Source organism: Falco rusticolus, chromosome 6, assembly GCF_015220075.1.
Source record: "Falco rusticolus isolate bFalRus1 chromosome 6, bFalRus1.pri, whole genome shotgun sequence".
Taxonomy (NCBI): domain Eukaryota; kingdom Metazoa; phylum Chordata; class Aves; order Falconiformes; family Falconidae; genus Falco; species Falco rusticolus.
Window position 1 is genome coordinate 54,082,727 of NC_051192.1, and position 27,188 is coordinate 54,109,914.

A 27,188-nucleotide genomic window follows, 5' to 3' on the forward strand; every position below is an offset into this window, starting at 1 on the left:
CTGTCCATCAGAGATTGCAATCTACCTTGTACAGTTCTTAGGTATGTTTAAATCTTTTATTCTTCAAAAGCTGGCTGAAAGAAGTGTCAGGTCATTATTTCAGGCTGTAGCTTGATACTTAGGCTTAACAGTGTATAATCTCTCTCCAGCCTTCACCAAAGATCTTCACTCACTGAAGGTCAAGGTATTAGAGTGTTATTTTTAAATACACTCCCAGCAGTGAAGAGTTAAAAATAGACTTCTAAGAAAATGTACAGTAATTGGTTAAACCTTATTAGCCATCACATGAAGATCGTAACTCCTCCCAGGAAAAGACATAGCAAAAGCAGCTTTGACATGGATTTATACTTAGAAAAGCATCTGCAGGCTTACTGGGATGGAGTTCACAATATAGGCTCTTGGACTACTAGCAGAAAAACTCAATTTGATTCTGGAAAGGAAGGGAAAGAAACACAAGAAAAAATTTTCCTCATCGTAATCTGCAAGTGAATTCCATGGATCCTTTACTTTGGAACAACCACGAGTAGACAGAAAGCTTACAAAGATGGAGCTGGGAAAGGCAAAGCTGCTAAGAACCGGCCTCAATGCTTTATATCAGGCCATCCACCCGATGCATGGAATTGCCTGGACAGATGGGAAGCAAGTGATACTGACTGCTTTATACTACCGTAATGGACAGCTAAAGTTTGGAGACTCAAGTGTTGTTGGTCAGTTTGAACATGTTCATGGGCTTTACTGGGGCCCATGTTGCTCTACAGATAGCCCAGCTCTGCTCGCTGTTCAGCATAAAAAGCATGTTAGCATTTGGCAGCTGGGCTACAGCACTGCAGAGAAGAACAAACTCTTGATTTCTCAGACTTGTGAAGTTGGTGAGCCATTCCCCCTGCTTTCTCAGGGCTGTGTCTGGCATCCAAAGAAGGAGGTCTTGGCTGTGCTTACAAAAAGAGATGCTTCAGTCTTGCATGCTGTTCGTACTGACAATACTAGAGTTAAGGCAGATATCAAAAGCAGTGGGCTTATCCACTGTGCTTGCTGGACTAAGGATGGTAATCGTTTAGTAGTTGCTATAGGCAGTGCCCTGCATTCCTACATATGGGATGACACTCAGAAAACTCTAAATACCTGCTCCTTTTGCCCAGTCTTTGATGTGGGAGGTTACATCTGTGCTATAGAAGCCACATTGGACTTCCAAATTGCTGTAGCCACTGAACTTCCTTTAGATAATATCTGTGGTCTGAATGCGGGCATTGCATTTGATATACCATCTGGTACAGAAACTGGGTCTTTAATCTCACAGTCTGCTCTGGTGCTTGGTGATGAGGAATACTCCATGGACCTGCGAAGAAAGTCCACAGATTCAGATAGATCAGGTGTTGATTCAGTTGCTTCTTCTTCATCAGGTCCTGTGGATTTAACCCATATCCTTACAAACCACCGTCGGTCTGATCCCAGTCCTCTTATTACTCTGAGACGCAAAGACTCTGTAGCAACAAATGGTCAAGATTCTTCTCACTTGATCTTGGTGACTTTTGAGAGAAAGGTAACCACCACCAGGAAAGTCACCATCCCAGGTATTTTGGTTCCTGATATTATGGCTTTTGACCTTAAAGCTCAGATTGTGGCAGTAGCCTCTAATACTTCTAACCTTGTTTTGGTGTATTCAGTAACCTCTTCCTGCATGCCTCATATTCAACAAATCCAGCTGGAAAAAAATGAAAGACCAAAGGGTCTATGTTTTTTGACAGATAAACTCCTATTGATTCTGATTGGCAAGCAAAAGTTCCCTGAGCCTAGTCTTGTTCCATCCTCAAGTTCAGACAGGTATGTAATGCGTCTGATGATCAAAGAATTGATGCTGGAAGAAGATTCTTCAGCATTGCCTGAGAATAAGCAGAATATGTTTTATAACTTTGAACCCTCTGTTAATATACCTGGAAAAAGAAAGTTCTTTGAAAATCTTGCTACAGAAGACCAGCCTCAAAGCAGGGAGCTGTTAATACCCAGAAGCACAGTTATTCAATCTCCTAGTGGCAGGAGAAGACTCATTGAAGAAGTAAACAGCCCTAGTTATGAGCAGAGCATTTCAACAAGTGTGAGGGACCTGGATGAAAAAAGGTTCCCAGGTGATCCCTCAGTGGCCTTAGAAACATTGGATGCTGAACCTACCAATCGTTCAGTGTCTCTTCTTGGTTTTGGAACACCTACCAGGCTTTCCAGCAGACCAAATTCCCCTAAAGTGCAGTTCAATGTGATCCAAGAAACATCAAGTTCTCCTACAAACAACAATTTGCCAAGTGAAAGAGGAATGAGTCACATATCTAGAAATTTAGAGAGACTTTGTGGCAGCTTCAGTGAGTTACAACTGAGTCTTTCTGAAATAACAGACTTCGCTAAAAATGGGAGGAGGATATCTTTAGCCTATCCATGTTCACAGGAACCGCCTGTCGTTCATATCACTTACCAGGTAACTTTTTTGTCAGCTTAAAAATATTGTGATACCACACTGAATCTTTAAACAATCTTGTATTCACTTAGCCTTAAATCAAGAGGATGCAGTTTAGTTCTTATCAACCAATGAGAAATGTAACCTGAGTTTGGAATCAAGCTTAATCTAAAATGGTATTATGATTTGTCATTGAAACAATAACTCAGGATGACGTGGTAACTTAGAGGATACTTCACATGGGAGATCTGTGTCTGTTCTTCTTTGATTATGCACAACTGTCTTAGATAATAACTGATTATGTGTGCATCTATCAAAGAGAGAGAACAGAGGCAAACAGTTGTTGATGTATAAAAGGTTTATATGTTAATGTAGAGATAAGCCTATGAGTAGGGTGGTACAGTAGCCCACCAGAAACATAATACATTCAAAGCTGAGCTCAAATCCAAAGTTTGAAGATTTGAAGTTCCAAGGCTAGACTCGCATGAAGACCGAAACAAAGTAATGACTCTCAGTTTCTGGAAAATTCAGATGTGCATGACAGTTGGCTTATTTCTGCTTTAATTTCTCACCACTTAACTTCACGGAGCTGGACATACTCAATTTTTGAAACATATTACCCCTTTAAATTTTCTAGAAAATAAAATAATCCGTCAATATGCAATTATTATTTCATTAAATAAATAGACAAATGTCAAATCATCATGTTCCTATCCCACCCTTGTTTTGGCAAAATTCCTACTGTTTTCAATAAGAATTTCAACCAAGGAATGAAGGTTGGGTAATTATTTCTTAGCATTTTTCACAGTAATACTAACATTATACTGAAATATTTTTGGTCATGCTGAAGCTAGTGGTATTGCCGCTAAAACTGGGGTCCCTTTCAGGATGTAGATGCCAATTATAAATGTATTCTTATCTACTGCAACATAAGCAGCTTTGTGTCAAAGTAATCCATTACATTGTGATGCTGCTGAAGCATGTACTTCTCAAACAAGTCTGACTTCCTTTAACTTTAAAGGAATCCATACAGACATCTAAGCACTCCTCTTTTAAACACTCATTAAGGGAATGGTGACTCAATTCAATCATATTCACTACTTTTTAGTTATTGTTTATTTGGCATTTAAGGAGATTCTAGTATGTTAGTTACTCTGGATAAATGCAAAGCTTTTGATCTGAGTTAGTCAATAATTTAACTTGAATACATTACACAAATTCTGGTGAAAAAAGCAATGTCTATTTTAAATAATTTAGGATTTTATTTTCCAAGAAGCAAGCCCTTCTGTTCTCCAGCATGTTCAAATTAATTCTGATTGCTTAACATAAATCCACTTATTTATTTAGCAAGCAGCCCTATCTCTTGGATTCAATTGGATTAACCTTTCTAAAGAGAAGTTTTGTTTCTGACACGTAACATTAAGATTTGAAGTCACTGTGCACGTTTGCTTGCACAAGCAGGAAGAATTAATTATCCTGGTTTTTATCTTTGGAAGCAAAAAAAAAAAAGTATTAGTGCTTCTAAAATACTGCTAGACTAACTACATTCAGAAAGGAAGACTCTTATTTATCTGAACAGGTTAGTTTCACATTGAGCCAGCAGAAAGCACTGCTAGTACCACAGTATAATGACTCAGAAAAAGTGCCATTTAATGGCTTTTCGATGCACATAGCTTTTCTGCGTCTCAACTAATGCCTTGCACAGTTCGGCCTCTCTTCTGAAATCTAACAGGATCACAGCATGATGCCAAAAAATAATGAAAAATAGACTGATGGCAAAAAGGCCTCCAGACAGACAGGGAAATATTTGCTTCATAGGCAGCTAATAATTTTCTCAGAAATTAGTTGTTTTGATTAGTTTGGATTCAGACATCTGAACCTTGTTCCTCCTTCAGGAGTTGATTAGTGCTCTGTGAGCTCAGAGACCAGCTGGGCTGTGGGTTCCAGCCAGGCTCTGTGTTCACAGTGCAAAAAGTCAGGAAATAGCTTTATTGCCTTATGATATAAATATCAGCCTTTGGAAAACTGTCTAAGCTTTAGGAACACTGCAGTCCTGTCAATAATATGTCCATTATCTTTCAGCTTTTTGTGCCAAGTGCATGTCTTCTTAAGTGTTTGTATAATCCCCAGCACGGCAGAGGCTCAATCCTGATTGAGAAATCTATTGTACTATAAACCATAATGATCAGTACTGCGTAACCATATTTATGCATTAAAAAATAAAAGGAAAGTTTAAAACATGATAGATAAAACTGTAGCAATAATTAACGGGCAATTATGAACACTGTTGTGTAGAAGTATTATTGACATATTTATATATGATTCCAGTTCTGCTTAGAAAACCATAATATAAAACAGAATGTGTATTACTTAATAATTCATGATGTCTGCTCACTAAATAGTCATCAAAACCTTTGTTTATTCTGTTAGTGCTAGCCTATCTGTAACTCCTCTGAAGTCACGTCCATGCAATACTACCAGAATTTATATTCTTTGTAGCCCATAGCCATAAAAAGAAAAACATGATCACTCACACTTTGGAAATGTCACTGCACTATCACTTGTGTAATAGCATTCAGCCACCAGAGGTGACTTGATCATTCAACCCTGAAAAGCAAATATTATTGCTCTTTCATCTCATACAGACTTGTGATTCAGGATAGTGTGGGAGGGCAGACAGACAAATGCAGTTAAGAGGAGATTATTTAAAAAAAAAAAGATGAGGATCTGTCAGATTTGTTTCTGTTTCATTTTGCAAAAAGATACTTTTATCATCCTTTTCCCCCAGAAAAGAAACAGCTGCAGAATATTTAAACTAGCCTCATTCAAAAGCTAATTACAGTGGAAATAAAGCCAATCTGGATTTGAAATTAATGGCATTTAGGCAAACCTCTCCAGGAGGAATAAGATTCATCTTAATCTGAAGAACATCTCAAAACTCCTGCATTTTGCTCAGAAGCGGTATTATGTCAAAAGTGTGTATCAATGAGAGCATATATTGCATAATTAAAAAGGAAATAAATACCTTTTCAGCAATTAGTCACGATGATTTCCTTTTCTTTGCATTCACCAATAATTGTGTACAAGTCAGTTTGTACTTTTATAGCATCTTCATACAATTTACTATCAGAAACCTTATTGTTAAGGTCAGCTATAAAATAAACATTTTTTTTACACAGAGCTGAGAGATTAATAGAAAGGATCTAAACATATGGCAATAAAGTTCTTTTGATAGAAGTACATGAAGCAGAGATAAAGAAGGGGGGTAATAAGCGTGGCACAGTAAAATGAGCAAAGACCAGGCTGCAATGATCAGCTGTAATAAGACCATGAACCTTTCTAAAATCCAAAGGGCAATTTTGACTTGCGTTGAGCAACAGAAAGTAAGTCATGAAAATGATGGAAGAGGAAGGTGATATGACTGCTCCCTGGAGTAAGAAACTAGTCAGCCATCCTGAAGTTTAGAAGGGAGAGATTTAGGATGACTGTAAAAGAAAGACCTGGAGTAGTCAGGAGAAGGTGTGATTAATGCATGGGTAACATTTTGAGCAAAGGTTGAGGAATTTGTTAAGAACAAATTCTGACAACAATGTTCTGAAACTGATCAATAGCAGACAAACAGGGTTTTTAGAGACACAATCTTTTATTACAGCAGTGGATTTGTTTGTTGGATACACAGACACAAAAGAAAAGGAATATGTAATGTCAAAAATGAATCCAATTTTTCATACTGTGCAAAGAAAGTAAAGATCTGAGTTTAAAAACCCTCTACACTCAAACCAAAAAGATCGTGGAAGCACAAGCATGAGGACAAAGGGTTTATCTTAGATAACAATGTATCTGAAACAGCAGTTGCAGAACTACTAACAGGGAGCCGAGAGCAGGTAGAAATCCTAGCATCGTATCATCTGAAATGCTGATGTGCACTATAAATGCAAACTGCACTGGGATTTAAGTACCCCTGAGCACCTCAGATCTCTTCCAGCGTAAACATTTTACAGGCTTATGCTTCTCTGACAGGTTAATTAGGGTTGCAATTGGAATGTTCCACATAAGGGCAAGCAAAGGTATTAAGATCTCCACCAAAATAAAACCAGGATCCACCAAAAATTGAACAGGAATCACAGCAACAGTAAAAATCATGAGAAGAAAGGGGAGCAGTGCAGGCTGCCAGACCTAATTAATACTACCTGTGGCAATGCTGCACAAGGCTTAATGAGACACAGTACTCTGAATGTCAAAAATCATAGTTTTCATTTCTCTTCATTGCTCTTCCTTAGCCATCTAATTCTCTTTTCATTGTTTTCTGGGACAGACCCCCCACATCTATTTAATTTACTCGTTTTTTTCTCATCCAGAACAATGAATGTGGGGGCAAGGCAAAAGCAAGCTGACTAATGGGTATTAAGGTATCAAAACTGCAATTACCAGTGAAGCACAACACAAAGAGCTGAAATCAAGGGTTTATGAAAACGAAAACAGAGTTCTAGGCCACTACAGCACTATTCATCTTACAATGCAGAGATGTGACTGACTAACCCGATACTCTTCTGTTATAAAAGCACAGATTATTAACACAAAGCGTAGAAGAATATTTAAAACACCTGTAATTCAGTACAGTACTTGAAATCATGCCACAGGGAATATTATTTGTTCAATGGCAAAAAATAGGGATTAATAGAAGAAACATAAGATGGTTAAGGAATTAGCTGGAAGGAAGATAGTAAATGGTTATAGTAATATAAAAGAAAATGGAAGGAATTTACTAGTGGATTTTTTTCATAATTGATCTTGAGGCTAATCTAGAAGTTTTATTAATGATCTGATGAGACATGATAATAAAATCTGTGTATGGCATAAAGTCAGTAGTATTTTCAATACAGGACCAGGATATTGCATCTGTAATTTGGTGACCTTAGCATCTAGAATTAAAAAAAAAAATATTAAAATGAACTAATATAAAGTGCATAGTGATATATTCTATGATTAACAGAAGGAATTTCTGCTATAAACTGGATATTCATTAGCTGGAAACAAACAAGGATGACAAAAGCTTGAATGTGTTAAGTGACTAAAAGATGACTCTGAATCAAAAATGTGGTATGTTTATGAAAAGAACAAAGGCAGTCTGTGAGGTTCATCAGTGAGGTACATCCAGTAAGTAATGCAATAGTGGGCAACACAGCTGTGAGGCCTCATCTAGAAAACATTTTACATTTCCACACATTCATGTGCAAGAAAGACACATTCAAACACCAATTGGTCACTGACCCAGTGTTAGTAAAAACAGCTCTGATGGGTAGCATATTCCTATTTACCTGTTTCATCAGTTGTTGGATTTAAGTTCATGTGGATGATCTAGCATCCAGGCCAGTGCAGGCAGTACATTAGGAAGTACAACATAAACAGTGAAAAAGGTCAAGAGGCAGAACTAGCTGACCTCTCAGTGGGGTTCAAAAAAGTGACAAAAGACATGCTTATTTATTGTGCAGAAAAAAGGTATATAATATCTAACCCAGGAACTCTTTTTGTCTTAGTAAATTATATTCTTCTTGCATGTATTTTCATTCCAAAACATGAGTTTTGAAAGACAGTTTGGCAACACTGTGATGGGCTGGCTGCAGCCCCAAAGACTCTTTATGGCTATAAAATCCAATCAAGGGGCAGGCTGACATGGGTGAAGGAAAACAATTCTTGAATTGATGGTTAATTTCTTTTGGATTTTTATTAAGGGAGAGTTGGACTTAACATACTACAGGAAGTTGGCTAAAGAAACTTAAATATGAAAATATCCATTCACGTATGTGGAAATATATTTATTTCTTCTGTGATTAGTATGTTCTGAGTTTACCAATAAACTTTGGTTTAGGGTAAAACAATTAACATGAAGGGATTTTAATCTGAGAATTGCAAGTTTTGTGTCTTCTATTGGAGATAAATAGCAACGTAGCAAAACCAGATATATATTTTCAGAAGAGGTGGATTGAATTTAGATTTGACTAGAAAATCATCTTTGGGTTAAGGCATGAAAATGGGAAGTATCAAGGTGATATTTTAGTTGCATTTCTAACTCTGTCACAAATTACTACCATGACCTTGAGTAAATCTCTTAATCTTCCTGTGTAATTGTTTGGTCACCTATAAAGAGGGAATACTAACAGTTACCCACTTCTCAAGAAAGCATGGGTTTAAATCAGTTAATCTAAGATACAATGTATGTGAACATATTCCTCAAAGAGAAGGCATGTTATCATCACTTAAACTAAATATTAAACAAAAAAGACTAAATAATTGGAAAATTAAAACCAAAAGATTCTTGACCTGACAGAATTTGCCAGCAGACAAAAATAAATGTAAATATTATTAAGTTTATCATTATAAACAGAAGTATATGACAAAGACAGAGAGAACAGCTAATATGAATGTTCACAAGTGATGAAAGACAAACAACTCTGAAACTTAAGCTTTGAGGTCTGTACTTAAAAAAGTGGTTAGGATAAAACCCAGATGTCGTGTAGTTTTGTATGTATAAAAATGTCTTCCACCTCAATGACTGTTCCAACAATAACTTGCAAGGCGAAGTAGGAAACATACTAGAACACCGTCATCCTTAGTATACATTTCCATTCAACTGATTTCAAGTCAACACAAGCAGAGCTAGACTATTTCTGACTATTCTTGAGTTGAAGCATATCTATGGGAAAAAAATGAACCAGTCGGGTCAAGGCAACATGCCTGTCTCATTTGTAGTCCACCTTTTTCTGTAATCCATTCACTGAAGTACAAGTTTGAATAAATTCTGGTATTTCAACCTGAATTCAGGAAAATGAAGTAGCTGTTGTATGTGCTAATCCACAATATGCAGCAATGAAAAGCTTTGCACAAATATCTATACAGGAAAGAGCATCTTCGCAATGTAAATGCAGAGCATGTGCTTACTGCTGGACATTGGGCCCACTGAATTTTAAATGTATTTAGGTTCAATAGAATATAGTACTATAGTATTTGAAGAGACCTAAAAATGACAAAGAAGTTCTGGTTTATGGTTATAGCTGTTATAAAAAGTTATGATAGTTTTACGACTAATGATACTTCTTCAACCCATTCCTTAGGTATTTTCCTATTAATTATACAGCAATAAATTTCTGGCTGTTTTGAACAGGGAACAAGATGAGAAGACTTTTGAAAGTTGGAAAGTTTACATTTTTAATGGAAAGATGTTTTTATGGTTCTTACATCTTCAAGCAATCATAATACATAAACAAATAACAATTAGCCATAGGCTATCTGCATGGTCAATCTGTGACAGAATAGGGAAAAATACTTTAGCAACAGTTGGTAGACAACCTGATTTACAACCCATGTGATGTCGTTGCATGACAGCATACATACTATGTACAGAAAAATGAAAAGTGACTGATTTAGAAAGGTTGTTACACAGCAAAAAAAGAACATATTCATGCATATATTCATGCACATATTCACTGAGAGAGCAACCGAGTCAAAAGGCAGCACAATTAGAAACGAAGACAAGCATTACAAGAGACATTTATTTACTCAAAGGTTAGATTACTATGCACAGAAACAGAAGATGCAGTTGTGAATTCATTCAATGGGAGGTTTCCTATTAGCAAGAAAGATTCAAGGGTATGAAGTAGACACAGACAAGATAGGACTAGAACAGGAGTTAGGATAGATGACATCTTTTCAATCCATTCTAAAACGTTAACTTGGATGCCTTCTGAATGGACAAGACAGAAAGGTCTAGGACACAGGATAAATAGACTGTTCATTCAAGTAACAAATCTGTTAAATCTGGAAGTATTGCAAACATAAGGGATACCACAGAAAAAAACCAACATCATAACACATGGGAATTACACAGGTGGAAAATATGGAGAAGAAAGAACAAAATGAAATTCACAGGACAAGTATAGCAAGTTTATTTAGAAAAAAATGTCCAATTCACATATATTCTATAATAGCATTTAGTGACTGAAAAATTTCAAATGACAGCAGATAAGAAAATATAAATGCAAATATATATATCCACTTCATAACCATACTAGCTCAACTATTTTGCAGTCCTTGGACTTTGCAGTGATCTGAATGACAGAACACAAAGGTGTCGATTCCCAAGGCCAGCTAAACTTCATGAAGTACAAATATGCCACCTTTATATTCAAGTGTGTTCTTTTAGTGAATGTCAGAGCAAATTCTAGGGCTGTAAATTCATACATTCCCTCTCTCTCAAAGAAAGTCACAGGATTTCCAAGCTACCTTGTTATGACAACTTCTCAGAGAGACTGCCACAATGTCCAGTCTCTCTGCAATTCCCTCTATGCCAGAACTCAGGTTATTCTACTGGGGTGGAATAGCTGACCAATGACTATCAAAACCACCGATGTGTACAACTGAAACGGAACAGACTACTCATTTGCTCTGGTAGCATCTTGGACAACTTTATTTCAGGCATGATATTTCTTTCCACTGAACTGACTCGTCAGGCAGAAAGATCCAATGGACGTATACATGCATGACCTAATATATTATATATACAGGGCTGATGCAGTTTTGAGCTGCATAAACACACAAAGCAAAACAAAGTAAAAAGCAAAGTGGCATATTCCTCTTCACATGGGATTATGAGATCGTGGTTAGAATTGCACTGCATGATGGTGTCATCTATAAATTGTAGCAAAGACAGATAAAGAAAAAGCAAAATGACTAGAGAACTGAAAGGAGTAAGAGCAGAGGAACGGTTAAAAGAACTCAGGCACAATGTCTAAGCCTTTAACAAGATCTTTTCTTTTACATGCATGCATTTGAAGAGAAGTTTTTCAAATGGAGCAGTTACTGAAGAAACAAAAGATGTTCTTCTCTGTGATGGCAAGATCCATTTGAATTTAGTTCAGCAGCTGTTTGATCTGCCTGTTATTGAAATGAAACATGGTATGTTCTTTTTATTTCTGGTATCAGGTTTCACCTGAGATTTTTAGCTTAAAAGAGGCATTGTGGTAGAATAATTACCCCATACTATAGAAAACCGAAATAGCTAACTTTTTTTTGAGAAGTATGTGTTTTCCTTTGCCTGAAATACAGCAGAGTATCTCTTGAAATCATTTAAATGCTAAGTAACTGCAGAACTACCTCTTATCAGAGTAGTATGTTAGATGCCTCTGCAGAAGAAGGCTAAGAAAATAATCGGTACACTGTGTTACCTGGAAATAGTGCTTCCTTGAGACCTTCTGGCATTTTGCTTTGCTCATCTTGACAAGCATGTCTCAGACCTGACAATAGAGAGTAGGCTGGAGAAAATCTGATTCTCAGAATATTATATATAGATGTATCATTTAGCATTTGGAATTCTTTTAATGTGAGATAAACAATGAAGCTCAATGTTCAAATTTGCCAATCTCACATTTCTACCACCCACTACTGACTAACTTGTAAGGACAGAAGCAGCTAGGGAAACCCTAGCCCCAGCCTGATTTCTAAATTACCTTGTCCCTGACTGTTCATGTATGCTACCTTCTCAGAAACATATATACTGTTATTTTTTAGCCATTTTTCTGTAACCCTTCTGATTACTTTTCTCATCACAGTCTGAGTATATTATGATCTTACAGTACACAGTACTTGGCTGTAATTATGATGTCTCTGCCTGGTTTCCACACTGAGAGATGCATAAATTACCCTCTGTCTTACCCCTTGTCTTAGCCCCTGGCAGGCTAAGACGTATTGGCTTAATCACTATGCTCTGTCTTATGAGAAATATATTCAACTGTTGGTGAAATCAACAAGAAAAGGAAATTAATAATATAAGCTATAGTTTTCTAAATAATGATGGTTGCACACCAGACTGCTATATAATTAGGCTTACTGACAAGAAAGAAACTGGGCCTGGGATGTTACTTGTGCTGGCACCAAGAACAGTGGGGAAAAGAAATGTAAAATATGCACCATTCTGCCATTCATACTCTGCTTATCTCCTTGTTGATGAGAGCAGAGGAATGAAGAAAAGGGGCCACAAATACAACACAGATCAGGGGAGCTGCCTATGTGTGTCACCAAGACACATTGGGCCATTTCAGTTTTCCCCTAGCTTACAGCAGTTTCTGAGACTTGTTCCAGAAGATAAGGATATGCAGGTTTCGTACTTTTGTCAGCAATCTCTCTTGACTGTACAGTGCAGTGGAGGCATATATGAAAAAACTCTACTTGCTGCTGAGCTATTTCCCAGCAGGTTTCTGCAGTAACACAAGGCAGCTTTGCAGGGCAAGGACGATATCATTTTTGGCCTGTACTTCCAGCTCTTGATTTTGGAAACAAATGCCCCTAATGAAAAAAGAGCTTCAGAATTCAGTATGAAAATAATAAACAATGGGCCTGAGAAAACCCATTTTCAGCTCTGTAGAACAGTTGAATATTTCATATTTAATTAGCAGAACACCACTTCTCAATTTCATGCATTAGGATTCTGAAATATCAAAAAGGCAATGAATCAGAATCAACCTAACGTGTCCCTCTTTCTGTTCAATGTGGTGCTTGGCTTCTCTGAAATTAAGTCTGGTTTTTGACAACAAAAAGAAAAAATGAAAGAAGAATCTTTCTAAAACTCATCACAATCCTGCAAAATTATCAGGTTTGGGGCAGAAGTAGTTACGTAGTTCTTTATTGATTTCTGACCAGTACAAATTTATATTCCTAAATCTTTCCTTTTCCTAAATCTTTCCTTTTCCAAAAGGCATGAATATTAAATGTGATGTTTAAAAATATCACTCCCATCCTTTAATACTATATAATTAAAGGGGACGTAATGAAGAGTGTGCTTGTATTACAATGACAGCTTGGCATTTTTTACTATGAATAAACACTTAAACTTGAATATACTGGGGGAAAAAAAAGTTCACAACTGTAGGCCGCAGTAAACTGCACAACCCACAGTAAGGCTATTAAGACTATCAGAGTTATACCAGCAATGAACTTGGACTCATCGTTGGCATTTTAAGCCCAGGATTGTAATACCATTACCTATACTAAATATAGCCTTGTTATATAGTGCCCTGGTATTAGCACACAGAAGTCTCTCATTTCAGCAGGTCAGCACTGCAATAATCGTGCATAGCAAAAGCACTACATTATGCACAAGGTTTTTCCACCACTGAAGTATTTTGTGGGATATGCTTCAAAACAAGTGTTATCTACAACACAGAGATTTCCAACATTTAAATGGATGAAAATAAAAAAGTCCCAAGAGTTTGACAAAAAAGTATGCTTTATCACTTTGACCAACAATGTAACTATTGATTTGGACAGCAGAATTTCCACTTTCTGGCCCATTGCTTAAAGAATCTGAAGTCTGTCCAGAATTAGAAAGAAAGTATTAAGAGTAGAAGATTAGAGATTCATGGTTTTGAATTACAATCTTCTTATGATGTAACAGGTGACACGACAACACGCAATAGTGTAGCAGCCTGGAAAAGTGCTTTGTTAATAGTATAAGGAAGGGAGATTTGCCTGCTCTGGGAATAGGCTTTTTTTAGGACTGGCAAAAATTAAGCATGGTTCTTCTGGTATTTCTACACTTCCTTTTTTCATATTCCTTTTCAAAACACACGTTTATCTCCCTGAATTAAAAATTTAGAACAGAAGAACAGAATGCTTCAGGGCTTTCTTTACCTCCTATCCCAGCTAATGTCCCTGCTCAGTAATAACAGGATTACACGCTCTAAGAAAAGCATGTGATACAAAGGCTCCCACAATGCTTTTCAGTTGCCAGAGACTTTTTCAAACTGAAAAAAAGACAAAATAGAGAAGACACTGTTTTCTAGAAGAACTGCAATATCCAGTCCGAAAGGGAACAGATAATTCACTAGAAAAAATATATATGGTACATATAGCTTCATGTTCAAGCTGACTTGCAAAGGAAAGTAAAAAACAAAGGGGGAGGGATAGGTTTATTTTCTGCTTCTATGCAATACAGAAGCTCAACCTGAATGATTTTGATGTCTTTGTTTTTTAATCTTGCCTCGTTTTTTTCCACAGAAAAAAAAAAAGAATTAAAAATGTGATTCAGTTTTTGTTCATTCTCTTTATGAGAAGATTCGATAAATGAATAAAGGACAAGAAATTTTATTATATCAGCTTTTGTAAATTATCTTCAAGGTGTAACTTCCGTTTGCTATATGAATTTGAAAACATACTGAACAATCATGGCTTGACAGTAAAGGAGATGGAAAATGCTTCTTCCTTCTAGAACAAATACAGCACAATCATTTTCTTTGCCAACTTTTTCAGGTTTTATGATCTCTTCATCATTTGGATAGAGCAGATGAGCAAAAAGGATAAGCAGAAGTAGATGTCACTAGAACAAAAGTCAGCATGGAAAGACTGGCTGAGTTTTCAGAAAATGAAGATATAATTTATCAGAATTAGCAAAGATGCACTTTGTTTTTCAACTTAATTTAAATAAGGGACAAAATGCCTCAGACCTCTCAAGACCTTTCATTTAGCCTCCCTTTGCATTTACACAAAGGTGTGTTTAGCATGGATTGTCAGATCTTAACGTCATTAGTGTAATAAGGCTTTAGTGCACAAAAAGAAAGCCTGCTCTGCTGGGTGCTGGCTGACTTTTTAAAACATGCTTATACATTTTACATAACCAGAGCAGTACACTCATTTTCTTTTTTTGCTTAACTTTTGTAGGTTCTTCTTGGATTGTGCTCACTGCAGACAAGGATGGCTTTGTGCCATTAATATTCAAAGCAACACAAGAGATAATTATAAGGGATGGAACTGACAGTTCAGAAGTCTGTGGAGGTCACTCCTACAAAAAAAGCATTTCAACGCGACCACCAAGCAGTGTGACATAACTTCTGAACAAAGAACGTTAATGACTTTCTTTTCTAATACAATACAAAGACATTCTGCAGTGTCAGAAATGGAATGACTAGAAAGCTGTTTTCACTACTTTCAATGTATTTTAACTGTAAAATCTGTGGCACGGTTGCACTATAGCTAAATCCTAGGGTTGGATGGACCCTCATGATTTCTTCTGAAGGATCAGACCTAGAGTGAAGTTCACCACAGCTGTTGTTATTGGCTGCCAGTGGACTGGAGCAGAGAGACTAGCCTCTACTTTAATTGTGGTCAGGGTGTTCTTGGAGAAACAATATTATGCTAAAAACCATATGCGGTAACAACAAATCTAGCTAATACTGGTGTACAGTCCACACAAAAGCTGAAGAAAATACAACTAAAGAGCATTTATATTCATTAAGGAAAACTGGGAAGGGGAAAAAAAAATAAAAGAAAACTGCTTCAGGCTCTTTTCTGTTCCAGCTGGATCCCATGGAAACCTGCAACGTTTTCAGAAATGCTTAATTTTTATAGGAAAATGTTCAATTACTAAAAAGGTTGTATCACCGTCTCCTGTCAGTATCTTACACAGCATGTAGAACTATACATGCACACAGAAGAGAAAGAAAAAACCTTGCAAGGTAAGTTAAGGATCAAAGACACTGAACATCAATTTCATTTGGCTAAATGCAGGTGTCTACACTGCACTTGTAATCTAAACTCTGGTATGATCAGTTAAAAAAAAGGAAAAGCACTTCCATAGCAGCTTTCTCATGCCCTAATGTAGATTTCAAACTGATTGTGGTGAACCATCCCTACTAAGTAAGTAAGTGCCTATTCCTTTTCACCGGCTGCAAAAGCAAGCTAGGTTGACCAATATAAATACAAATATTTTCATTTAGTTAGATGAAGCTCACCCTCAGAGACAAGACGCAATACAGGTACATCTGAGAAGCAGGCAGGCAGATTCATGAAAACTGAACTTTCATGATTATGGTGACAGAAATAAGCATAAAGGAAGAGCTAAATGAACTTCCTAATTTTTCTTCCCCTAAATGCAAAGACATGGGTAAAGTTTAATGAATGAGTAGCTACACATGTGAGGCCTACAACTGGTACTACTGGACAGGCTCCAGCAGAAACCATGGAAAGGCATGCCTGCTTCACCCTGCACATTCAGGGAAACACAAAAGGGATGAGAATTATTTAAGCTACTATTAAGACTTATATTTCATACTGTGCATTTTGAATTTTGTTAATACTTCTGGAGACTCTTTTTTCCCTGCCTGGGAACCATGGCAAGCCTGTTTATAGGGCGCAGATACGCTAAAACCAAGTTACAATACTTCATTCCAAATGAAGGCTGGATCAAGAAGGTAGATCTATGGTCTGAAGACACTTAACGTGTTTGGAGGTTTGGCAGTAGTACCTTTCCAGTGATGCAGCCAGAAATCTCATGAAGAACAGTTTCAGTTCCTGAAAGATGGAAACAGTTACGACTCATTAGCTTAAAGTATCCTCCCAGAGACAAAGGAATCATCATTCCAAATTGCCCACATCCACAGATATGCAATGTAGCTGGGTATATTTGTACTACCTTGTTTGCAAAGATATTTTTAAGCAGCCTTGAGAAGCATTCCTGCTTGTGGGGAAAATCAAAACAAAACTAACAAAAAACGCCCAAAAAAACAAAATTAATTTGACCTTCTAATCATTAAACATATCTATTACTTTACAGTTATTTGGTTAATTGGATTGCCTGCTACTTTGCATTAAAATTGTGTTCAAAAAGGTATTTGTATTATTACTGCTTCAAGATTTGGTTTAAGTCATGCTTTCCTTCACTGAAATCAGCACAAATCATTGAAATCAAATAAGTTAACACAGAGGTTCACAGACTTAGTATGGTGAGGGAGGGCATTATCAGATTTCTAAATGACATTGCACATTTCAAAGCAGCAGCTGTTTCTAATCTTCCAAATATATTTGAACAATATCCTTGTGTCTCACAACAGTACCTGGTATTTACAATACTTACACTATGGCCAAGTAAGATAAAACTTAATTATAACTGATTAGAATGATGGGAGGATACCTTTTAGAGGACTACTTAGGCTCAATGAAAGGAAGAAGTAAAAGGAAATTTTTCTCACAAATAGTATCCTCTAAGGGTGGTAGTCTCATAGTTTGGTCCAATTGAAATAAGGTTAATGAAACAGAAAAAATATGTTACATGGAACAGTCCTGCATTCTAAACATACAAACTTGAAGAAAAATGGGTTGATAACAAGACACTTTTGATTTTTCCCGTATAGCTTCCTTGAGTTCATTACATACATTATTCATAAGGACTTCCTCATTGCTACAGAAATACTCATGTTCCACCTTTTGACATCTTCATGCCTTAGTGCTGTTGAAACAGCCAAAAGGGGAATTCTGAGAAGGTGAAAATCTTAGCAGAGATCAGCGAGTATCCAGGCATCAAAGATGCCTCAGCACTTACACTTATCACTACATACTTCATTGTCAGTCTGTCACGCTACCATTTTAATTTTTCATGTATTACTTTTCTATAAAACAATCTAACTGTTGAGAAGATCAGGAGTGAAAAGAGCTTCTTTGAACGGCTATCAAAGTTTGGTTTGGATTGGTTCAGTTTGGTTCGGTTTGGTTCAGTTCAGTTCCATGGATTTTAGATGACAAAACAATTAGTTTCAGGGAATAACTGGCTGTAAAATTAAAAAAACTTAGTTCCGTAATGTTTAATGATGCTTAATTTGGATTTGTTATACTTTGGTAACATTGTTTTTGCCTGCTGTATGATTCAAGGGTTACTGAACCTAAGTAGGAACTGATCTACTTGAAGGTGCTATCATCACCCAGCACAATTAGTCTGGTAACAAATGAGGACCCCAATTCATCCTGCTGGTCACCTACAATTTTATAGGAAAGCTTAAGAAAAAATATACTATATATCAATCAAAACTGTATAATGTTAAATAATAGCACTGCCCTCCCCCCCCAGTTATAAACACACTATTACATGCATCTATTTGAAAACAAATGTTTAAATCATACACATAAAAATGGACACCAATTGAATGAGAAAATATTTGTTTTCAGGTAATGATTTAGGAGTGCAGTGCAGAACTATCTTATATAGTGTCTATCACAGAGCTGTAAAGTTAAAATTGAAAGTAATAAAAGCACTGGAAGAAGTGCTGAAGAGATTTATGCAAAGCAGAGGATAAATTTTCAGCTTTGGTTTGAATGGAGAACAGATGGAGAATCAGTGAAGTAGAGAGATATGACTGTTCTATTAAGCACAAGCTGTACAGAAGATTTTTGCACAAACAGTGATAAAGGCATGTGGAAAGATAGAGTTTTTACTAAATTAGTTGAGCAGACAGTAGGCTGTGAAAAGGAGAAAAGCACAGACTGAGAAGAATTCACCATCCTCCAGAAGTGCTGTTTTATAGGGCCAAAATCAATCTGTTTAGAAAAAGCAGAGCTGTTCAGATCACCTAAATTTCATGATGGCACTAAGCCCACCCCCCTTTTTAGGTTCCTTATTTGACCAGCAGAAAGGATGAGCTCCTCTGGAGTAAGAATGAGACTACTGATGCTATGTTCCTGGTCCACAGTCACCCAGTAGGAGAGTCTGCCTTCTGTAATTAAAAGAGAGGAAAGAGGGAAGACTAGGAGCTTAAATTAGAAGTCAAAGCAGAATGACTACGCTCAGTATGCAGTACCAGTGGCGCTCAGAAGACTAAATGGTGTACCAGCTCCTCCAAAACATTTCCCCTGTGGGGAATAAACAACATACCAGAAAGTCTAAATTTCCATTTTAATTACTCTGCATATTTATCCAGCACATTTATATGCATCCTAGTATATTTTTAGAGTTGGTATATCTTTACTTAAAAGTACAATCTGCTTTGAAGTAAAGTTAAAATACAACTTGCCTTACGTTTTCCATAACTTTGCTGCTAAGCATGCAGCAGTCTCCTTCACTCTTCCTGGTTTCTTGTATTGACCCACTTCTTGAGAAAATGCTAACAACACAAGTTCTATATGCCAGATAGGCTTTTTCTTTTTTGATTTTGAAAACAATTTTGTGAGAACAGTAATAAAACAATATAAAAATTAAATGCAACAAAATCAAAGTCAGTTGAAATTCTGCTGGCCAATCTATGATGCTGAGTTTGCACAATGAAATACTACTTTGATATTCTTCATAATAGCTAAACAGTGAGAGATTGCTGCAGGAAGCATATAAAGTAGGCCCTGCATGACCCTCAACTAGTTCTTCCCTTTTTTCCTCTACTACTCCTGAATAGTCTTATCTACACTCATGTGAAAAATCTTAAGTATTAATTCCCTTTAATATGTCTCCAACCACTAAAACAGTATAAATAGTATCATCAAACCTAACTGCCTTTCTCCCAGTTCTTATTTTTATCTATGTTTTCTCAGCTTGGACAATTAACATATTTTTAGCCATTTTTACTTTCAGCTTTTCCTATCTTAACAGCAACCCCCAAGCATTGGAGTATTTTCCCCATCTAATATGTAGCTGAAGAGTCCTTCTTTCTAACCCAGGACAGTGCCAATTATTCTTAAGTAACTCCTGACAAACGTTTATCAAACTTGTTCTTAAAAAGCCAACATATAGTACCAGATTGCAATTACAAAACCAGTGAATTAAACCTGGACTCATCTGACCTAACTTTTAAGCATGTGAAGTCAGGTGAGGTAAATCCCATGGGTTATGCAATTTTGCACATGAAAGTATGAATTTATTTTCCATTGTCCCATACAACAGAAGTATTAGTGTTTTACATGTCAATAGTAAATTTGTATGTTTATACGTATGTTCATTAGTGAATATTATGACTTCATTTTTCTAACAGACTGAGGCAATTTCACAATCTTTATGTTAAAATGCAAACTCACTTTGCTGAGATTCAGTATTTTGCTGCTGGTGCTGTTATCTAATGGACAAGTAAAGGTCTCCATTATCTCCCAGGTAATGACATTTGGGTACCTCTGATATGAGTTACCAAAGTGCTCAGTGCAATTCAGCCTCTGCTTGCAGGGAGCCAACACTGCCCTCGAACTTTATGCTTCCCTTTCCTCCACTATTATTTGACACATATATGTGAACAACCAGGTGTGATCAAATGTTTGGAGGCATGTGCTGCCAAGTTCAGCACCGGCACAGAAAGACCTCCTGCACAGGAGGTGACATTTGCAGTGTTATACAGACTTGCCAGTTAAAACCATTAGTACTCAACAACCTCTGTCCTTTGGCAAGGATCCATCCCACTTGTCAGCAGGCACCATATCTTAGCAGACAAGGGAGTACGCAGTCAGGAGAGCCATACATCTAAAGACCATGGTGTAATACTACAGACGAAAATGAACCAAAACTCCAGGCAAATACAAACCGTTAGTTTGCTTTAGGGGCAACAGTCACTTCCTTCACATCAAACATACTTAATACATTTCAAAAATATAAAAGGCAGTACAGAAAGGCACAGTTCACAAAGATTATTTTTAAAAAAAATGTACAAAATTCACAATAATGTATCAATTTCAGCAATCAAAACATAAACTTTTGCCACATGAGAAAAGCTCTAGTGTCCTAATTGAAACTTAGCTGTGGGAAGCTGAGATGAAGTTTTCCAAAGTGATACAGGTGAAAGGCCTTCTCATTCTCCATTCAACCCCTGCAGTCACTGGATGGAAATGTATGGACCCCAAAATTTATATGGTTGAAAAGACCCACCAAACTACTGGTAAAACAGGTCAGTTTCTCAATTGAACCTACAGCTCAGCTGCACAGTTGTGCCAGCATAGTGGAGAAGGCATCATGATTCTTAAGTCACACCAGTGACCTACTAACATGGCCAGTGCTATCATATCTCATACCCTTTATCTATCAGTGAATTATGTGTCTCTGTAATTATCAATAAATTACTTTTGAAGCTTAATGTTTCAGTGCATTTTACAATAAGGCGAATTGTATTTCTTTACATTTTACCTACCACAGACAGCATAACCTACAATTAACAAATTAGTCACAATTTGATTTTTAAGTATGATGCTAACTGTTCCCCTTGTTGTCCTTCACTCAGAAACTTAGTTTACTTAAAAATAAGTCAAATAAGGAAAAAAAGTGTAAGTCAAAATACTGGCTCCACTGCAAATTACTGTCAGAATTTCTTTTAACTTCAAACAAGTCATGATTTCACACTCAGTTTGTAAATACTCTTATGCTCATGTAACTTGCATACAGCTGTTAATCTCTGTTCCCATGTCTATCTTTCCTTAATAAAATTTTATTTAGGTATCAATGATATTGTTATCAACACAAAATGTAGCTGCACTGATCTTCATTGATACACTGTTACCTCAGAACACTTGTACCTGTTAATAGCATGAAAGAAAACTGTGCATAACAGCATGCCTGAAATGTAGGATTAACCTGAGAAGCAGCAAAGATGAAAGCAGTGCTTTTGCAGATTAGTTACATAAAAGGAAAATAGAAAATGCAGCTGTAGGAGACAGAAGTATCTAGGCCTGAATTGTTTACTGCCATAAGAAAGGGTTCTCACAGCAAGATTTATTGAGGAGAAAAGAGATCTACATATGGTGGCATAAGTAAAAGGGAACTCCAGGGTGCCTACTAGAAACATTAAGAACTGAACAATCTCTCTCACATGATATTTTTAAATACCTGTAAGGATGTGATTTGTATATGAGCTTGGTTCTGGACTAACCACCATTACAAGGATGTGTAATTTAAAAGAGCATATTTGTTCTGAAGAGGTATGCCTGAAAATGTTCTTGGAAAGACGATTCCCAAGGAACACTGTCACATCAAAAATCCTTATTTGCAATGTAATTGTTTTACGCAAACCAATTTTAAAATGGAAACACTTTCAAAAAGCTATCTCATTTTTAATATACATGATATTTTTGTTTTGCATGTTATTTACGGTACACAACAAACTGTGTGACTAGTCAGGAGATAATTTTTACCTCTTAGCACTTTCACAGCAGCACAAGTACAATAGTTTGACACAGAGCTTTATGCTAGCAGACTGGAAGATCCCTTTTCCTGCCTCAAAGCAGAGATTGTGACTATTCACAATGTATGTCCTTTGTCTTCTACAGCTGTCTGTTAAATACTTGAAAACAGTTATATCCATTATGTCTCCCTTTAGTCTTCTCTAAGCAACATGACTCCTTCAATTTCTTTCAGACATCCACCCTGGACCTCTTGCTCCTCTGCCCTACACTAGCATTCAGTATCTGTCTTAAACTGCAGTAGAGTTAGTAGAATTTAGTTGAAGGTCTGTTTCAGGCATAGAAAAAGCACTGGTGTATGTTTTTGTGTACAGAAAAAGTAGGCTGCCACAGCACGAACAACTGCAGGAGGTGACAAAACGTTCCTGTATGAGTATTCTACCATTGCCCATGCCTTCTTCCTGGTGTAGGTAACAATCAGCTGTTTGAAAACTAACTTAGACAACAGCCTGCATCTCCTTTGTCTCTACAGCAATCAGCAAAGTGTTGGACCTGCCAAAGTCCAACCTGCTGAGGCAGGCTTCAAGAGGTGTGGCGTGCTACCTGCTTTAGGAGATGAGGCATAGTAGCTACTGCTGCAGAGAAAAGCAGTAATTGCCACTCACTTTGTCATGGTCCCAGTCCCCCAAATTTTCACTGATCCTCTCCATTCCTCAAAGCCTGGAGCCACAAGGAACCCCCGCAAGACCTCATGCTACAGAGAGCAAAATTCAGCTCTGCCTATGCTATGGAAGTATTGTGACCCCGTTGGGCTCAGCCAAGGAGAACAGGCAAGATACTTGTGTCTAACACACAATGATTCTGCTCACACATCCCACAGCCATGCCTGCCTTCTTGTAACAGCATGATATTGACTCAGGTCTAGGTAATTTTCTGAAAAAATTTTCATCTTATATTACCTTTATTACTAAACACCTCCCAAAATTAAGAAGAAACATTTTTAATCTAATAAGAAAAAGCACAGAAAACTTCTGTACCTTTTAGCTACTGATCTTAGGCTTTACCATGTCATATGTTAGGGGTCTCAATTACATGACAGTGCCTCATTACATTTTCCCATTAAGAAATACAATGATGAGATCAACTTGATCATCCATTAATGTCCATAACCTAGATTAATATATTTTTTTAAAAAATATGCTTGTGAAGTTAACAGGAAGTATCTTCAAATTCTTTTGCCTTATAACATTATGTTCTTTGAATGCATACATATTCAATAAGAGCAAAGAAAAAAAATCTATAGCATGCATAAACAACAACTCCACAGCGTGTCTCCCCATCGCATCCATTTCACCTTTCCCTGCCATTCTTTCCCTTTAACAGGTATTTATAACTCTTCTTTCTCAGACTGTACTATATTTTTATTAATGTTGTGTTTCAATCTAATTTGAAAAGCAGATGCCCAAATGATGCAACAAATTAAGTTATGAGAATGCAAATCTGTTCTCAGTGCAGGGACCGAGAACAGATTTGTGAGGCTGGTCAGTGTTTAAGAACAAACCTGACCCAATGCAAGCACATATTTTTAAAAGACAAAAGGTGTGCTTTTAATGAGCATGACCATAGGGAGATGCTTTCTATAATTTCAGCTTTTTAAACACTTTTCCTTGCATAATTTCATTGCCCCACTTCCTACCTTATATACATCTCCTAAGGGGTTCTGCATCATTTAAATCCCTGAAGTAACAGATGCATCATATATATCAGCAGTAAACAGCTTGAAAAGTCTGGGGAAAAAAAGAAAGAAAACAAGAGATGTGTATTTGCATTACAGCTACTGAGAAATAACCGCTGTGGCTATGCACATCATGGCTGTGTGACTAGCCATGGCTAGTGGCTGCTGGCCAAGCCGCCTGCAGCAATTTTCATGCTGTTCTACATCGCAAAATAACCTGCCTGTGGTTACGCAAATAAGATACACACTGCTGGGGATGGAAATAAATGCCCAGGTGTAATAATAGCTACCTATACACCATCCTGGCACTCTGGTAGGCTGATACAATCCTGTTGCAATCAAAACATTATATAACTAACCATAATTTACAAATAACTACAAGTTTTGGTGATATTTTCAGCTCACTTGCAGAACAGCATTTATACATACATGTGAGAGAATTTATGTTATGAAAATAAAGTCTTTAAGAATACTTATATAATTATAGGCATAGGAAACAAACATTTAATGTGAAAACATCTTCTGAGGGATTCTTGAATTGTGGTCTCTCCACCTGATAAAACAGTTTTTAAATGTTTATTTCTGTGTATTAATATGGATGGTCAATTTAAGCTTATATGAAAAGAGTAGAATGTGAAATCATTACTGTTAAATAAGATTCTTTGTGAGATTACAGGAATAAAACTATACTCCACAAATGGTTACTGCCCAGTAAAGCTCCCTGGTGGCTCAGGCTCACAGGCACCAAGTGAAAATGCTACACAGTGAGCCTCGCTGCTGAAACATGTCCCCAGAAATTATCTTATTTATTATAGATTACTTGACAGCACTTTCAAACTGCATCACCATCAATCTAAAAAAATCACAGGGCATACCATTAGTGCCTTAGGAGGTATATTTTTTGGTCACTCTTATTTGAGGACAAGATTGAAAGCACAGGCTCCGTTTTACCCTCTGCAATGCACAGGAACAAGCACCCCAGGCACCTTCTATGCCAACAACTGATGTAATACAGTGCTGAGTGTTCAAGCAGATGCAATCCTGCAGAGAGAAGGGAGTGGAACTGGAAAACAACCCTTAACAACCCACCAGGTACTGCACAGGCGCAGGCAAAAGAGAGCAGAAATTCCTAGTGCTGTTCCATTCTTGTAACTGTGCTAAGTGTGTACTTCCCAGAGCTAAAAGAACAAGAGCAAATAAAATGATCGTCATTGCCATGACTCAAGCCCAGCTCATCTTTGCTCACCTCTCTGAGAGGCATAGTATACTAATCCCCTAACCCTGAGAGTATATTAAGATATATTGGGAACATATGAATAGATTTCTAAATGAAATTTTTCAGATCTCCCTTTCAGTTCTGGGCTAGTTTTGGATTGTTCTCTTTACAGTTGCACCCTGCCTATTCTTAATGAAAGAGGAATAGGAAAAAAGAGAAAAAAAACCCCAAAACTGTGTTTGTTCATTTTCTGATAAATTCTCATACACCTGAGTGTATTTGTAGAGCAACACAGCAAATCTGGCATATGGGTCCACTGCTTATCTTTCTAAACTAAAAATGCAGCCTTGGAAATCTATTATCTCAAATCTGTCTTTTATTCATTTATTTACTGCAACTCACAGCATCAAGTGCCTGAAGCTGGCAGAAAGATTCTCTTCCATTTAAAAACCACAACAGTTCAAACAAATCCTACTCCGGACCTCTAGCCATCCCTGTCTCTATCCCATGGCCACTTATTTGCTGAACATGCTTCCAAAGGAACCTGGAAACTAACTTCTTTCACTTTGAACGGCAGCAATTTATCTTCCACAAACCTTTGCCAGTATAATCACGTAAGAGTTCTAACTCTTTGGAGTCTTCTCAAACACATCAACCTATCTTTCTGCATCTTGCAGGTGCTCTGTCAGGTATACAACAATGAAATTATGTTGAGCTTTTTTGGATACAGACAGTACATGGAATTTTACCTTGTTTCCCATAGATACATAGATACCCTCACCTATAATACACCACAGGCCATTGAATTTAACAGAAAATCCATTTATTGAGCTCAGAATTTTCTCTGCAGCTGACGCAAAACCTGCATTTAAATAAGATGTCCCTGAAAGTCACCAAATTTTAACTTGAAGACAGGGGTAGAGAATCTGCTCTGCTGGCAATTTGTTACAGGGGTCAACCAAACTCACAGCTGTGTCTTATGTATTTGAATAAATCCATGGCTCTTGTTAAACCTTCCTCCACTAACATAAAGAACTCCTTAGGTCTGATTTTTTTTGTTTATCTTTGTAAAGGCACTCATGCAATATAGCCAAGTCACCACCTAGTGTTCTCTTGGGTAAGTTTGAGCTACCAACATATCTGACCTTGCAACCATTTCAAGCGTTTTTTTCACACCTTTATCAGCCCTGTAAGGCACCTTCACCAGTCTTTCAACATCGCGTATCAGAACTGTGGGTTTCAAAAATTACAACGATCAGACTGCTCTGCAGTATTGAGTCGTGACAAAGTAGCACAGTCTCGCAATGTAATTAACTTTTAAAGGGCCTGAGACTCCTCCAAGAACTTACACCCAAGGCAATCAAGACAGAAGTTTTATTGGAGTAGTTATGTATATTTATGTGCTTTCTTCACTTAAATGTGATCTCCCAAGGAAAAAAACCCAAAATCAACAAACACAAAACAAAGCAGGCACACAGCTCATCCTGTATCTTTCTCTTGTGCAGAAGGATCCAAGTAACTCTTGAAACTCGGAGGCTTCACGTTCACACCGGTGGCCTACCTGGCGGTTGGCAGGAGCTACCTCTCCTATCGCCCTCCAGCCCCAGGGCGCGACCTGAACCCGGCGGCGAGGCCGGGCCCGCCACACCACTGCTGCCCGAACCCCCAGGCGCCCCTCCCGCCATGGGACTACTCCACACCGGGGACACGACACCCCCGCCTGAGGCGCCTCGTCTCTCCTTCGGTCCCTTCTCAGGCCTCACCGAGAGCCACACGGATGGACCATAGCCCACGGTGCGTTCCCCGCCGGCAGCGACCGAAGGGACGAGTGGCGGCCGTCCCCCCAACCGCGGCGACCGCTAGAACCGCCCTGAGGCGGTGCGCGCCCACGAGAGCGT

The 27,188-nt window shown here is 37.5% G+C and overlaps 1 protein-coding gene and 1 long non-coding RNA gene across 3 annotated transcripts; one reads left to right on the forward strand and one right to left on the reverse strand.

Moving 5' to 3' along the window:
• The first annotated feature begins 362 nt into the window (after nt 1-362).
• Nucleotides 363-17,097, forward strand: LOC119150460 (WD repeat and coiled coil containing). Of its 2 annotated transcripts, XM_037393022.1 has the most exons (3): nt 363-2,464; nt 11,275-11,395; nt 15,152-17,097. In XM_037393022.1, exons 1-3 carry the CDS (start codon nt 545-547, stop codon nt 15,316-15,318), a joined length of 2,208 nt encoding a protein of 735 aa, XP_037248919.1. In that variant the 5' UTR covers nt 363-544; the 3' UTR covers nt 15,319-17,097. The 2 variants fall into 2 exon arrangements, with proteins under 2 accessions (XP_037248919.1, XP_037248920.1); XM_037393023.1 differs by lacking the exon at nt 11,275-11,395.
• On the reverse strand, nt 16,710-27,150 carry LOC119150461. Its single transcript, XR_005105061.1, has 3 exons — nt 27,054-27,150; nt 24,036-24,126; nt 16,710-16,780 (listed from the first exon to the last, which is right to left on the reverse strand). It is a non-coding gene; the product is annotated as an uncharacterized LOC119150461 (long non-coding RNA).
• Between the last annotated feature and the right edge of the window lie 38 nt (nt 27,151-27,188).